The sequence below is a fragment of the Phyllostomus discolor genome, chromosome 4, assembly GCF_004126475.2.
Source record: "Phyllostomus discolor isolate MPI-MPIP mPhyDis1 chromosome 4, mPhyDis1.pri.v3, whole genome shotgun sequence".
Classification (NCBI taxonomy): Eukaryota; Metazoa; Chordata; class Mammalia; order Chiroptera; family Phyllostomidae; genus Phyllostomus; species Phyllostomus discolor.
Window position 1 is genome coordinate 159941054 of NC_040906.2, and position 13753 is coordinate 159954806.

The window sequence follows — 13753 nt, forward strand, 5'->3', positions numbered from 1 at the left end:
CCCAGTACAATGTTACCAGCTTAAATTGAATCTGGACCCGAAAGTCTTGCCTCTGGGTTGGTATGCCCACTCATTAGCTATGCTGTATTGGCAAAATCTCTTGGACTTGCTGCACCTCTGGCACAAAGTAGTAGCCCCTCAAATGTGAGTCCTTCTTACTCCCAAACCTAAGTATGGCGACAAACAGAGCATCTTGCCATCCCTCCTTCAGGAGCTGACAATCATCTTGCAGTCTCTCCAGGGCAGAACGGCAATGCAAAAATTTTTAAAAAAGGCTTAGAATAATTGGCAACATTTTAAAAAATGTAATAAATCTACAAGGAGTTTTTAATCTACAGTGATTCTTCCATTTAAAAATTTGCTGACAATAGTGTGGTGAACGCTGGGGAGGAGGGGCAGGGTTGCTGAGTGGAGGGAAGCAAAGGAGTCGGGGAGAGGGAGAAATGTAGGACATCTGTAATAGTTTCAACAATAAAAAATTTGCTGAGATTCAGAATCCTATTAGAAGTAAAACCCCAAAATATTTAAAAATCCCATTCAAAGCAGCAAAAATTTCATCTCACCATCACTCAAGCACAACCGCTGTCTCTGGCTGAGGTAATGAGATACACAGGACCTGCCCGGGACAATGTCGTCCTTGTGAAAGCTTAAGTTGGACTCCAGACTGCAGCCAGGTCTTTGCTGCCAATCACGATCTTCCTCAATACATGCGCATACACCTAGGGGCCTAGCTCCTCCCACTGCCTCCACCCCCTCCTCACCATCTAACCCAAGGGAAGTCTGACCCCATCTGCAAATTTGTTCCCCAGGGGTGACCCAGGCAGCTCCAGGCCACTTCACGCTCTCTTTTTTCTAATTGTGGATGGAAACTCTTCCCTGTAGGAAGGAATTTCAGTTGTGAGCAAGCCTACAGGGAAATCAAGCTAGGACTCAGCTTATACTTGTGTTCATTTCTTTTTCCTGCAGATACTGTCTTATTTGTTTTGATTCCAAGAACTTGGCCTGACACATGATAGGTGCTCAATATACCATTTATGAATGCAGAAAGACCTAGCCAACTGAAGAAGGTTCTGACAATTCTTTCCAGATGTAGCAGAATCACTGCTGATTCCTCATTCATGGGCAACCTTCTGCCTTCTGAAGGCTCACACATTCCCTCCGTCAGTCCAAAGACTCACAGACATTGATTTTTGTGTTTATTGGCAAGTTAAAATTACTTTATTTGGTTTCATTGAAATAACCACCCTAATAATTCACATTTACTCAATGTTACTTTGCGTTAAACACAATGCCAAGAACCTCACACATTATCATATTTAACATTCCAACAACTCTATGAGGTAGATGTTATCATTTCCTGCATTTCAGGGATTTAAAAAAATGGAAAGGCAGAGAAGTTAAGCAATTTGCCAACAATCACAAAGCCAGTGAGTGGCAGCAATGGATTTGAACAGACAATAGACCCAGAGCCCAAACTCTTAACTAATACGCCATGTTGCCTAACAAAATGCAGTGAGATCTCATTTCATAACACATTTTTCAAATACCTTGTAATACCACCTTGTATTTATCAGGGTTTCAAACATCTCACTAGGAAGCCTAGGCTGCATCAGATTTTAGTAACAGTAGGATTATGGTGTCAAACAGCACTGGGGCGACCTTCTGGTTCTGCAAATCTGGAGCCACCTGAATATGCCCTTTGTACCTCCATGTCCTCCAATTTGCTTGTGTTTGTGGTTCTAGTATACACCTCACATTTGTTTTCTACAGATAATTTTAAAAATACAACCATAATACATGTGGTATCACTGTATATTCATTTCAATAGGTTTTTACACTCATTTAGAATACAGACAGTCCTTAAAACTTTAAAAACTGTGTCCTATGCCTAGATGCTAAAAATACTAATTTATTCCTAAAGTCCGGTGAACATGTTGAACATACATTGGTACTAATTTAGGAAAGGTAACAACCCTAGTGAAAATAGTTTCCAGTCCTATGGAACATGTTCAGTTCCAACAAAAAAGGTTCAAGGTAAAGAAGGAAAGAAAACCCAGCTTAGACAGGAGCAGTGAGAAGGCACTGTTAAATCTAGTTTGAAGACTGACAACTGTGTTCCAGGGAACACTTATGGGGAAAGTACCATGAGACAAATACATATAAGTCACTGTTTCATCTCACAAGACCCTACCTTTGCTTCCCTAAAATTCTACTCCTTCCCCGATAGCTCCACCCTCACTTCAAACTCCTTTGAATTTTATGCCTCCAGCAAATAGTGCAAGTGTACCTTATCATTTCAACCTGGGCTAATCTGAGTTCTTAAATATTTAAATGGAATGTTTCTGTTTTTCCAACTAAATTATCAACTACTCAAGAGATGGCAAGACTTCTGCTTCATGTGTTCATGCAATAAATCACTGCAACCTGCCACACTCTGTGAGACACTGGAGATACAGCCATACCCAGTCCAGGCAGAATAACAAGGAATATACACAAGACTCCAATGAATACCATAAAAAAAGATCACTGTTGCACCTCAGCTGGTATGGCTCAGTTGGTTGGAGCATTGTCCTGTAGACCAAAAGTTCATGGGTTCCATTCCCCATCAGGGCACATGCCCAGGTTGTAGGTTTGATTCCCAGGTCAGAGATGCATACAAGAAAGCAATCAATTGATCTCTCTCTTTCTACCCCCCCCCCTCTCTCTCTTACCCACTCCCCAACCCCCACCAAAAGCAATGAAAGAATATCCTCAGGTGAGGATAAAAAGGAATTTTTTTAAAATACCAATGTTGCACATTTTATTTACTTCTTATTATAATTAGTGGCATTGATGAAGTTGACAAAATACTGATTCCAACTAAATTAACCTTAGAAATTTGACAGAAGTTAGTCTCTTAGAACCTTCTTTTTTTCCTGTAAGCACCATTCCAGCAGGTAAAGGACTTCAGTCTTGTCTGGCATGAATGAGGCACTTGGTAAAGGCTGGTTTGCTTCCTTCCCAGCAGAAATCTCAACTCCCTTTCAGATGTACAACGGCAGCAGTGAAAAACAGGGTGAGCTTAACCCAACTGTAGGAATCACCACACACAAAAAGCACAGTGCTTGCAGGTGTGTGTGTTGAGGGACTGAGGAGGAGGGAGAAAATGAACTTCTAAATGTGTGGGTTTGAGGATTTAGAAATTCAGGTAAAAGAGGTGATTATTTATCCCCTTCCAAAGTATTTCAATTGACATCCCATAATTGGCAAGTGCTAAATAGTTAAGATTCTTTGAGCACTTGCTTTCTGTCAGACACTGTGCTATATACACACATTATCTCATTTAACCCCCCTCAATCCTTAAAAATTGGGTACACTTATCCCCATTTCGCAGATGGGAAAACAGAAGGTCAAAGACTTTAGCTGTGTTCAAAGTCTCACAGCTATTATACAGCAAAGTGTATGCAAACCCAGAACCATTTGACACCAAAGCCCATGCCTGTTCCTTGCAGGTTTCTTTGCATAATCCTATGGGGTTTTAGAAAAACAAAATCTTGATCCTACTGCAATATAACTTCCCAGAGTAAAAGTCACAGATGGTAAACAGATGGCCCAGACTCAGCCAGACCCTGAACGTTGTCAATGCCCCACAAAAGTAAGTTTCCTCCTCATCTCCCTCAGCCCTGCCATCACCACAGACCACCTGTCTGCCCTGACAGCTCCCTGGACCTTGGAACAGCTGAGGCAGGGGAGAGGAAACAGTGACACGGTGCCCCTGCGGACTAGGCAGAATGCTAAATTCCTCCATCGATAGGCACTCAGCTATTTCCAGGTTTCACCCAAACTCCAACCACTCCTTTCTGCAACCAATCCTTTTGGCTTAAGCACAGACACCAGAACCTCAACCCAAATAAACTTTCTTTCACTATCTGCTCACCTGGAAAGATGTCACAAGCCAATGAGAATGGAGCACAGAGAGGACAGCACTGGATAAGAAGAAAGAAGTAGCAGCCTTTTACTTAATTATCAAGATAGGCATAATCCAAGATACACACACACACACACACACACACACACACACAGGCCTTGTACCAAACATAAGAGAGAGTTTGCAACATGAATAGACTAGGCCAGAGGACAAAAACATGCTTTTCTGGAATCCAAGGAAAGCGATGTTGGAATTTGTCCATTCAGGCACAATAACACGTATGGATCCCTGCTTTCAAATAAGGCAATGATCCATGATTTTCCATGATGTGACTGAAAGATCAGAAGCCTTTCCCTCCCAACAACTGGCTAGAAAGCCAGAGATGAGTGATGGGGCTGGTCATTCAGCACACACCAGGAGGGCTCCACGCAGGAACTGAAGGAGAGGTCCTGGGAGTCCGTGCCCTCCGGGTCAACAATCATCGAAGGAATGAAGTCCAGAGAGGCCTGGGGAGGGTGAAGCAGCTGAGCAGCAACCCTGCCAAAAGGCCAGAGGATGACACACCTGCCCAGACCATGTGGAGAAGCTCTCCATCCCCAGGCCCTGAACAGGGTCTGCAGGGCACAACCTGTCCTGCCAATCTCCAGGAAAACAGAAGGAGGCCAATTCTCCATCCCTACCCACACACAGACACACACACACATATCATCTAGGAAATAATCCACTGCCACAGCAGGTAATTCTGACAAAAAGGATGGCATTGTTTGCCAATCTACTGACACTGGTTTTTAACACCTTTGTTTAAAAAGAACGTAAAGGAATAAATCTGGTTGCAAAAATGAAATAATTAGCAATAATATATCTTTGTAATCTAAAGACAAGCAATTCAGTAAAAAACTAAAATGTCTGCAGGCCACAGTTTTTATTCTTGCAAAATGAACATGTCCTTAGTAAGACATAAGGACAAAAAAGGTTTATTCTTAATTGAATATCAGTGAAAAGATAGCTTAGCCAAATTTAAACCACTAAATCATCAATATCTGTATATACTTGTGAAGCAGCAACAGAGGCAGCTTTTGATCTTCCATTATGAGATCGAATGAAAGTTGTTCCAGAAGTCGGGCAAGCTGAACCCTATGGGCTTTAGTCATTTAAATCCATCCCCCTATCCCAGACCCTTTTTCCCCTACATCCATCCCTAACCTACTCCAGGGAGAGAATCTCACAGTGCAGGAGTTGACACCCTAGGCTCTAATCCTTTCACAGAGTATTTAGGTCTATATGACCTTAGTTTCCTTATCTAGAAAATGGGGAATGTGATCCCTGCCCAAACCACCCTACAGAGCTGTCAGAGGAGCAAATCAGGTGACTTATGGGACAGTAGTTTGAAAGAAATATGCATTTGGCATTTGTAAAAAAAAAAAGTACAAATTTTGAGTGTAAATAATGAATTCAAAATTAAACACAGATTATTTCAATTAAAAAATTAAATATAAGTGAAAGTGTATGACGATAAGATTATTTGAATGAGTACTAGGCATTATGTACTGTAAAATAGATGAAATCTCCCAGCTCTTTCTTTTAATAAAGTGTTTGGTAGTTGTGAAATTACTATTAATTACTATTGGCACTTTTAGTTGTTACATGTCATAAGTCACTATTAATACAAATGTGTCTTTAACTATTTGCATAAAGGTTCAGTTACATAAAAGATCATTTGATCCCTAGCTGGCGGCGTGGCTCGCTTGGTTGGAGTGTCATCCCATTGACCAAAAGGTCACAGGTTCCATTCCTGGTCAGGGCACACACCTGGGTTGCAGGTTCAATGCCCAGTCAGGGAGCCTATGAAAAGCAACCAACTAATGTTTCTCTCTCATATTAATGTTTCTCTCCCCTTCTCTAAAATCAATAAGCATGTCCTCAGGTGAGGATAACAAAAATTTTTGTTTTTTAAAGATCATTTGGAAGGGACAGCTGTAGCTTTGATGTTCAATATTATCATAATAAAGATCAAACACAACTAAGAATCAAATCTAATTTATGGGTATACATTAGTGTATGATTATTACTTTTAATTATCAAAAATTAAATCTATGCAACATGCATGACAGTAAATTATTTTATATTTTCCTGTAGGTTGCTAAGTCAAAAAGTGCTTCATTTGAAATTTTTATAATATAAAAGATTAGTTTTGTGAACCAGGAAAATAAAGTTTATTTCTGTAACTATACATTTTATTAGTCAAGTTTTTAAAAATGATTTTCTAAACATCCTAGTGGTAATAACAATAATATCCCTGGATCTTTAGATTAATTTAAAAATTTTTAAAAGTCCAAATTAAGTCACCATTATTATACTTGAAAGAGAAAACTAATGAGCGTATTTTAATGTTTGCTGCTTTACCATAAGGATACATAAAGTTTCATTTTCACAGAATATATTAATACTTAAAAAACCATTTAATTATGAAAACTATAGTGGTTTTGTGCAAAGAAGAACAAAAATTATGGGACTTGAAATAGCTACAATGTAGACACCTTTGTTTTTTCTTTTACATGAAGGAAGTATGTCTCCTTTGGAATTTGCCTTCATTTTACCAATTCAAAGGGGTTACTTATTGATAGCAAATATAATATAGACCACTGATGTAAACTGTCTTTATTCTGCTCTTTGCAACACAAAAATAGAAATTTTAATAAAGAAAATTGCCTCCTTCTCTGTGATCAGTGAGTCACTCTAAAATAGTATGTTAGCCTGGCTGGCGTAGCTCAGTGGATTGAGCACGGGCTGTGAACCAAAGTGTCGCAGGTTCGATTCCCAGTCAGGGTACATGCCTGGGTTGCAGGCCATGACCCCAAGCAACCGCACATTGATGTTTCTCTCCCTCTCTCTCTCTCTCTCTCTCTCTATCTCCCTCCTTTCCCCCTCTAAAAATAAATAAAAAATAAAATAAAATAAAATAAAATAAAATAAAATAGTATGTGAGATTTTTTACTATAATTGTGTTCCATCCTAAACTGAGGAAATAAATAAGCAGAGTAGTCTTCTTTAGCAACAAAAAAAAATGATGGAAGATTTTAAATATGTCTGATTCCAAAATTACCAAAACATACATTCTCTCTCTCTCTTTTACTTTTCAGGTAAAATATCAGAATTGTATTAGCTTATAATTCTCATCAGAAGTCTAGTTTAAATACACTAACATTTACCACACTCTACCACTACAGAGGACCCCTCATAAAATAGTGTCTATTAATCAGTCTAAGTAAGGTTATACAACAGTGGGTACCTAAAGAATTTCAGGGGCAGACTATTTTTAATGGCACCAATAAACTAGTTTTCATGTACATTTTTTAAATTTCTACATGCAGTAATTTTGAACATTTTAAATGTGCCCTATGGAGACAAAAATACACATACAAATAGAAGCATATAAATAGAAAAAATTTTGATACATAAAGCAAATGTGTCTTATATTATAGATAATATGACCTGTAGATAATAACCTTTTAACTTACCAAACTACAGCAATATAGATTTAATTTTTTGATCCTTAAAAATAATAATCATTAGCCCTGACTGGTGTGGCTCAGTTGGTTGGGCATTGCCCTGTGCAAGAGGCAACCAATCTGTGTTTCTCTCTCACATTGATATTTCTCTCCCTCTCTTTCTCCCTCCCTTGCCCCTCTCTGAAAATCAATCAATCAATCAATCGATCAATCAATAGGTTTAAAAGACTAAAAAAATTAAATAATAATAATAACTATACACTCTTTTAACTTTTTGTATGCTTCAAAAATTTTTTTTAATATTTTAAAATGGAGTTTTTACACATTATCAGTTCATCCTTAAAAGTAGATTTTTCGATGTTTTATTTTTAAAGCATATAAGGTTTAAAAACACAAAGAAAGTCAAGACATTTCATTTTCCTAGAAATTCCTTTTCATAGTTTATTGTATGTTCTACATTTTTTGTGTTCTTCACACTAAATAATGATTTTTATCTGGACAATTGATAATTAATACTACTAATTAAACAAACTAAAAAAAAAGGAATTCAAGAAAACTACTTAGGTTTTACACAGTATGCTATCCTCTCCATATTTTTTTCTGGACTTTCCCCAACATCCACTGTTACTAGACACGAGTTCCATTAACCTATCCTTCTTGAGAATAATTAGGGAGCAGGGCCCTCATACTTAACACTTATTTCAAAGTCTGTGAGCACCAAAATTTTTAAGAGAGTTTTTTTTGTAATGTGGCACATAAAGACACAGCATGTTTATCTTATAGAAGATCATGAACTGGCCAGTGTGTGTATGTGTGTGTGTATGTGTGTGTGTGTGGTTTTTACTGGGTATTGGGGATAGGTGATTTGGGGGAAGTGGGCTAAGTTTTAACGAAGAGCTATAGAAGCCTCAGGGAATGTCAAGGAGCCAGAGAAAAACTAAGAATTTTTAAAATTTAATCATAGTGTCCAATCGCTCTCTTCTCCAGAATTTCAGAACACCAAACTTCTGTCTGGTGGTCATACAAAAGTCAGTAAAGCATCAGGGCATACACCAGCAACCTCTAAAATTCCTGTAAGTGCTGTTGTAGATATGGATTTCTAGTTGTTATTCCTTTTGTTAGATAATGATGACTAATTTTTTCTGGGCACATTTTAACTTCAATAATAAATTTGCCATTGGGTATTTAATAAATGAGCGTCTTAAGATGTAGCTTCCACCAAAAGGACACCTTCATTTGATGAATGCTTATTTAAAGTTCTCTCCACTTTCGTGACATGAAAATCCCTTCAAAATGTATGCTATTAAAGTGTCTGAATTTGGAAAACATCTGGCCTGTCAAATTATTTGGGGGACTTGTGGTTCTTTAAGTACATTGCTTGAGGTAGTGTATTTGGAAAGAATTCACTTATCATTCTCAGGCTTCATAGAGAACTAGCCCTGAAAACAAATGTATGTTGTAGTTCACTGCTACCATAGAGAATCAATAGTCATCTATTTAATTTGCTAAGACAATGTAAATTAGTAACTTCCGGCCAGATGTGTGATATACACATCAAACACACTGCAACCTGTTCATTATGAAAATCCTGTCAACACACACAGAGCCACTTGATGACATTTTATCTAAGGCAGTTTCCACATTTACAGCCATAAAAATTGTCCTAAGAATTTTTATACAAAGATTTTTAGCTGAGACACATAAAGGGGTAATCAATTTCAGCTTTCCATTTTGTGTGCTTGTGTTTATTTCTATTTTCATTTGGAGGCATAAAACATTCAGAAAAACATGTGCCATGCTATTTTTTTTCTTCTGCAAATCATCTATCCCCATTACATCTGTTAAATCTGATGTGAAGTTGGTAGCCTAATCCTGCAGCTCTGAAGAAGTGTGTAAAGTGAAGAATGACAGAGTCAACAGAAGAAAGAAAATACACTTACACACTGGAAAACAAAACAGAATATTTCAAAAATGACTCCAAACATAAATTAAGTTTACCCATTGGGAGGTCTAACTTGCATTCTGATCATTTATATGGGTCTGTGTGACTATATACCCTGCTGTTTGCTAAAAAATGATTACTAACCACAGGCACCCACCAGAGAACAGGCTGTATGTGTAATGCTTGTGATGTCTCAGACACACAAAGCACCTTCTTAAAAAATGTCAATTTCCTTGCCATGGTAAGCAGACATAATTTTTCACTCTTTAATACTTATGCTTCACAGAGTGGCTTATTTTATGAATTATGATTTGCCATTTTCTCTTATGTTTATTTTTATAATATGAAAAACTTCATTCACAAAATAGATGATTTTGTTTCATGACACCCAAAATATTGCTATGTTTTCTGCTCTGTATTAAAATACACAGCCTTCATGCTATTACAAAAGCCTAATAGTATTTATTTTAGCACTTTACTGAAATGAAAAAAAAATGATTCTTCTTAACAACCAGCCATTTTCTTGAGTACTGAACTCTCATCTAAACTAAATTCATTTTCCAAGTCTATGGAATTAAATTTGCTTATTAAGGAGGGCAAAAAGTAAATAGTGTTATTGCCAAGCAAAGTACTTTCAATTACTACATTTTTGATTTGTGAATTTAAAAGAACGTGGAATTAATCCAGTCCTCATCACCTACAGTATCGTCTGGTTCCAAAAAGCACCATTTAACCAAGTTTCTAACGTCAAACTAGCATTTCTACTGAGTGCGTGGTGTGTCAGCTCTTCCAAAGTAAATAACTCCTGAGAACCCCTAAAATCACAAGAATTTCAACCACAAAAAGAAGAAGGGAAAAAACCAATGACAACTGCGCACACAAAAGAGTTCTTCATAAAGGAAGGTTTCAACCTTTCGACTTTCACAAACATTATACAGAACGTGCTTTCTTCTCCAGCCGTACACCAGGCCACGTGATCAGCCTGCAGAGCCACACGATTATTGTTTCTAGAAAGAATAAAGCTCAAACGCGCCTGCCGAGGCCGCCTAGCCAGCCGGGCCCGCGGCCGCACCGCAAGGCGAGCTCCTCACCGGGGGATGCTGTCATACAACCGCGCGCGGAGCCTGGGCGCAGGCCAAGACTTGCAGCATTAGCTCAGGTTCCCTTGCTTTATGGAGGTTCAAGTCAGATCCTCTTGGTCACCTAAATCCCCTTTGTGGTTCAGGGGGAAAATCACTCTCTCAGAACTCTTAACTTTGATTGGAGACTCTGGTTAAAATTAAGAACTTCAAACCCAGATTTCAAAAAGTGAAACAGATGTCCTGTTTGTTATCCATAAACGGCTCCGTACGGCGGACCCTTTCCTCTCTCTCTCTTTTTTTCTTTCTGCCGCATTAAGTTTTATTTAATGCAGAGTTCGCTCAAAAGGTTAAAAGAGAGGGAGTAGAAAGCAAATATGGACTGTGGATGGAAAAACTCCTAAATCTTTCTCTAGAATATAACGAAGGAAGCTTCTTCATAAAGATGAAAGTGCTCAAGCTTCCGCCTCCCAACGCAGGCATCACTAGTGTGGAAACAGGCGTCCCCAGGGCACCCTAGTCTTGCAGAACCCAGCGGTGGGTGCCCACCGCGTGCACACTCGTGGAGACTAGGCTCGCTAGAAGTAAGAGAAGGGGCCCCAGATTTGCACTCACGTAAGAACATAGTTGACGCTGACGATACAGTGGGGCCTGGACGAGCGGCTGTTGTGCACGATGGTCGCATAGCTCTGCACCCATACCCAGCCGCCGTGTTTCGCCAGGAACCTGTAGTACTTGGTGGTCACCTGTCCCTTCACCAGCACTGATGGAGAAACAAAAGGCAGCTGGTGGCGCAAGAGCCCGTTTCTGATCGACCCCAAATGCTACCCCGGGCAGTGAGTATGGGTCCCCTGTGGGTCCTAATTAAAGTGCAGCAAGCAGGAGGCAGCGACAACACGCACCTTCCCAAACGCACGGATTATCCTCTTAATTTGCTTGGAGTCCTCGGTGTCCCCGGTCCCTCACGATTGGCAGAGGGGAACACTTAGAGTTGGGGGATTCCACCCCCTCCCCCATTCGATTTTCTAACTAGGTGAGGTAGATCTGGGCAGCTCACTCCCTGGCTCACCTTCCCTATCCCGGTAGATTAAGCTCAAAGCAGAGCAATATCAAAAGCCAAGCCAGTGATACAGATCAATGAGCGTGAGCCTAGTGGGCTAGCCTCGGTTTTTCTACTCATCTTTAGTAAAGTTTGTGGAGCAGGGGGCAGAGGAGGGCAGCATATCAATAGGAGAATAAAACCCCTCCCTGGAGAATTTCGCTCAGAAACTCAGAAATTCCCCCTCCACCATGTGAGACTACGGATGTCCGTGTTCGAACAGCCGCTCAAAGGACCTCACCAACCACCAATACGGGCTCCCAACTGTTTTTTGGCTAGGGGCTTAAATCACGACCTTTCCCCTCCCCCACCCCTACTCCGGGGACTGGAAGGGGCTGTGCGGGTGCCACAGGGTAGCGCCTTACGCAGGTGGTGGGCGCAGCGCAGGTGGAAGGTGTCGCAACCGTGCACGTGGTGGTACAGGGTCTTCTCTATCAAGTCCTGAGGTTCATAGCCCGTCAGCTCCGCCACTCTGCAGAGAGCAATCCCCGCGGGATGAGCGTGGGGTGTGGGGGCGTGCCCCACCCCACACAGTCACCAGGGATCTGGGTGCCTCCTCACTTCGCAGGGCCCGATCAGTCCCTCACGTGCAAAAATGGGCTCCTAAGGTCGAGGAGGAGCTCTCAGCCACCGAGCAGGGCCGCCCTCTCGCTAGGAATGATTCTTCCCCTCCTCCCTTTCCCCCTGCCCCCGCCCCGCCACCCACCTGGAGTCCAGGAAGATGAGCTTCATATCCAGGCTGGCACGGAACATGAACATGTTGCTGTGAAGCTTGATCTCCGTGACGGCGCTGGGCGGCAGCGAGTGGCCCACGGCCACCAGGCCCACGTTTTGGTAGCAGCCGTCGAAGGGGGACATGTCCAGGCTGTACTGGCGGATCTTCAGGTAGCCGCTGCAATGAATGACCTGCAGCGGAGAGTGACAGGGCCAGACTCAGCCACTCAGTCAGGAAACTACCCCAAAAGGTAGGAAACTGATTAAAACCTTGAGATTCAACTAGGCCATAAATGCCATGTAGGCCACGCCCCCACTCTCAAGTGTCCAACGTTACCGACGCTCTAAGGTGTCTCAAGGAAATGACTGTGCTGCCTCATTGAACTTACCTGGGGACTTGCAAAAATGCAGAGGCCTTGGCCCTGCGACCCTAAGGCACCAGAATCTCGAAGCAGCGCCCTGGAACCCCCATGTTGAATCTCATTAAACAGGAAAACCATGGATTTGACTAAAGCCCCGGTTCTTAACTTCTCTGGGAGGTCAGAATCTGCCACCACGAGTAAAATCTGAATCCACCGGAGCGACCAACCATTTCAGACGTTTGATACATCCCTAAAGCCTATTATGGGCCCTAGATTTAAGAGCCCCAGCGGCCCGTCAGTATCCGGGCCCAGTAAGACTGTCTTAAAAACGTAGTTCTAGGTGTTTACAAAGTTCAGTGGCCCTCGTGACGCACCCTCCTCCGGCAGCTAGTTCAAGCGTGAGGGGAAACGCTGTCCCGGCCACAAGAAAGTCCCTTCCATGTATCAAGTGCCTCTTGTCCTGTCCCCTACTCCCACACCTGGCCAAGAGGCCTCACCGCCAGGGGGCATGCATCTTCCCCCTCAGCCACGCACCTTGTAGCCGCCGCAGGTGAGGCCCGCGTTCCTCTTGGCCAAGACGCACTTCATCCTCAGGAAGAAGGAGCGCTCGATCTCGTACTCTGGGAGAAAGGAGCGGAAGGAGGCGCAGGATGTAAGACAGGTGGCGTAGCGCCAGGGTCCCTGCCTTGGCTAACTGGGGAAAAGTCAAAAGCGGACTGTAATGGGCCCGACTGTGTCACAGGCACACCTCTGCCTTACCCTGGACAAAGTGAGAGTGGTAGGGCTGATGAGCCGTGAGCACCGCTGTCATCTCGTCGTGGTCGGCCGGGTGGATGTATTCGTAAATGCTATTCCCGGTCAGTTCTACCTGTAAAGAGGAAGGTATCACTGTCTCCGAGTGGTGGATGCCACATGGAGGGACAAGAAGGCTGGGGCAGGGAATCCACAGGCTTGTGAGGACAGGAGCCAAAACACTAGAGTCAGCTCCGAGTTCTAATTCCAGTTTTGCTGTTGCAGCCTATCCAAGCCTCAGTTTCCTTATATACGAAAGGAAATAATAATAGTAGTAGCTCCCTGTCAATATACTGGTAAGGATATCACAACATATCTATGTAACCCATCTCCCATGTTGTTTGGCCTC

General features: G+C 41.8%; 1 protein-coding gene across 1 annotated transcript in view; it reads right to left on the reverse strand.

Moving 5' to 3' along the window:
• Positions 1-13753, reverse strand: part of SIM1 (SIM bHLH transcription factor 1) — a 65323-nt gene that overhangs the window by 37159 nt on the left and 14411 nt on the right. The window contains exons 5-9 of the mRNA XM_028511072.2: positions 13372-13480; positions 13147-13232; positions 12243-12442; positions 11902-12008; positions 11053-11200 (exon numbers count right to left, since the gene is read on the reverse strand). Coding sequence (XP_028366873.1) covers positions 11053-11200; positions 11902-12008; positions 12243-12442; positions 13147-13232; positions 13372-13480 — 650 coding nt within the window. The remainder of the gene's footprint in view (positions 1-11052; positions 11201-11901; positions 12009-12242; positions 12443-13146; positions 13233-13371; positions 13481-13753) is intronic.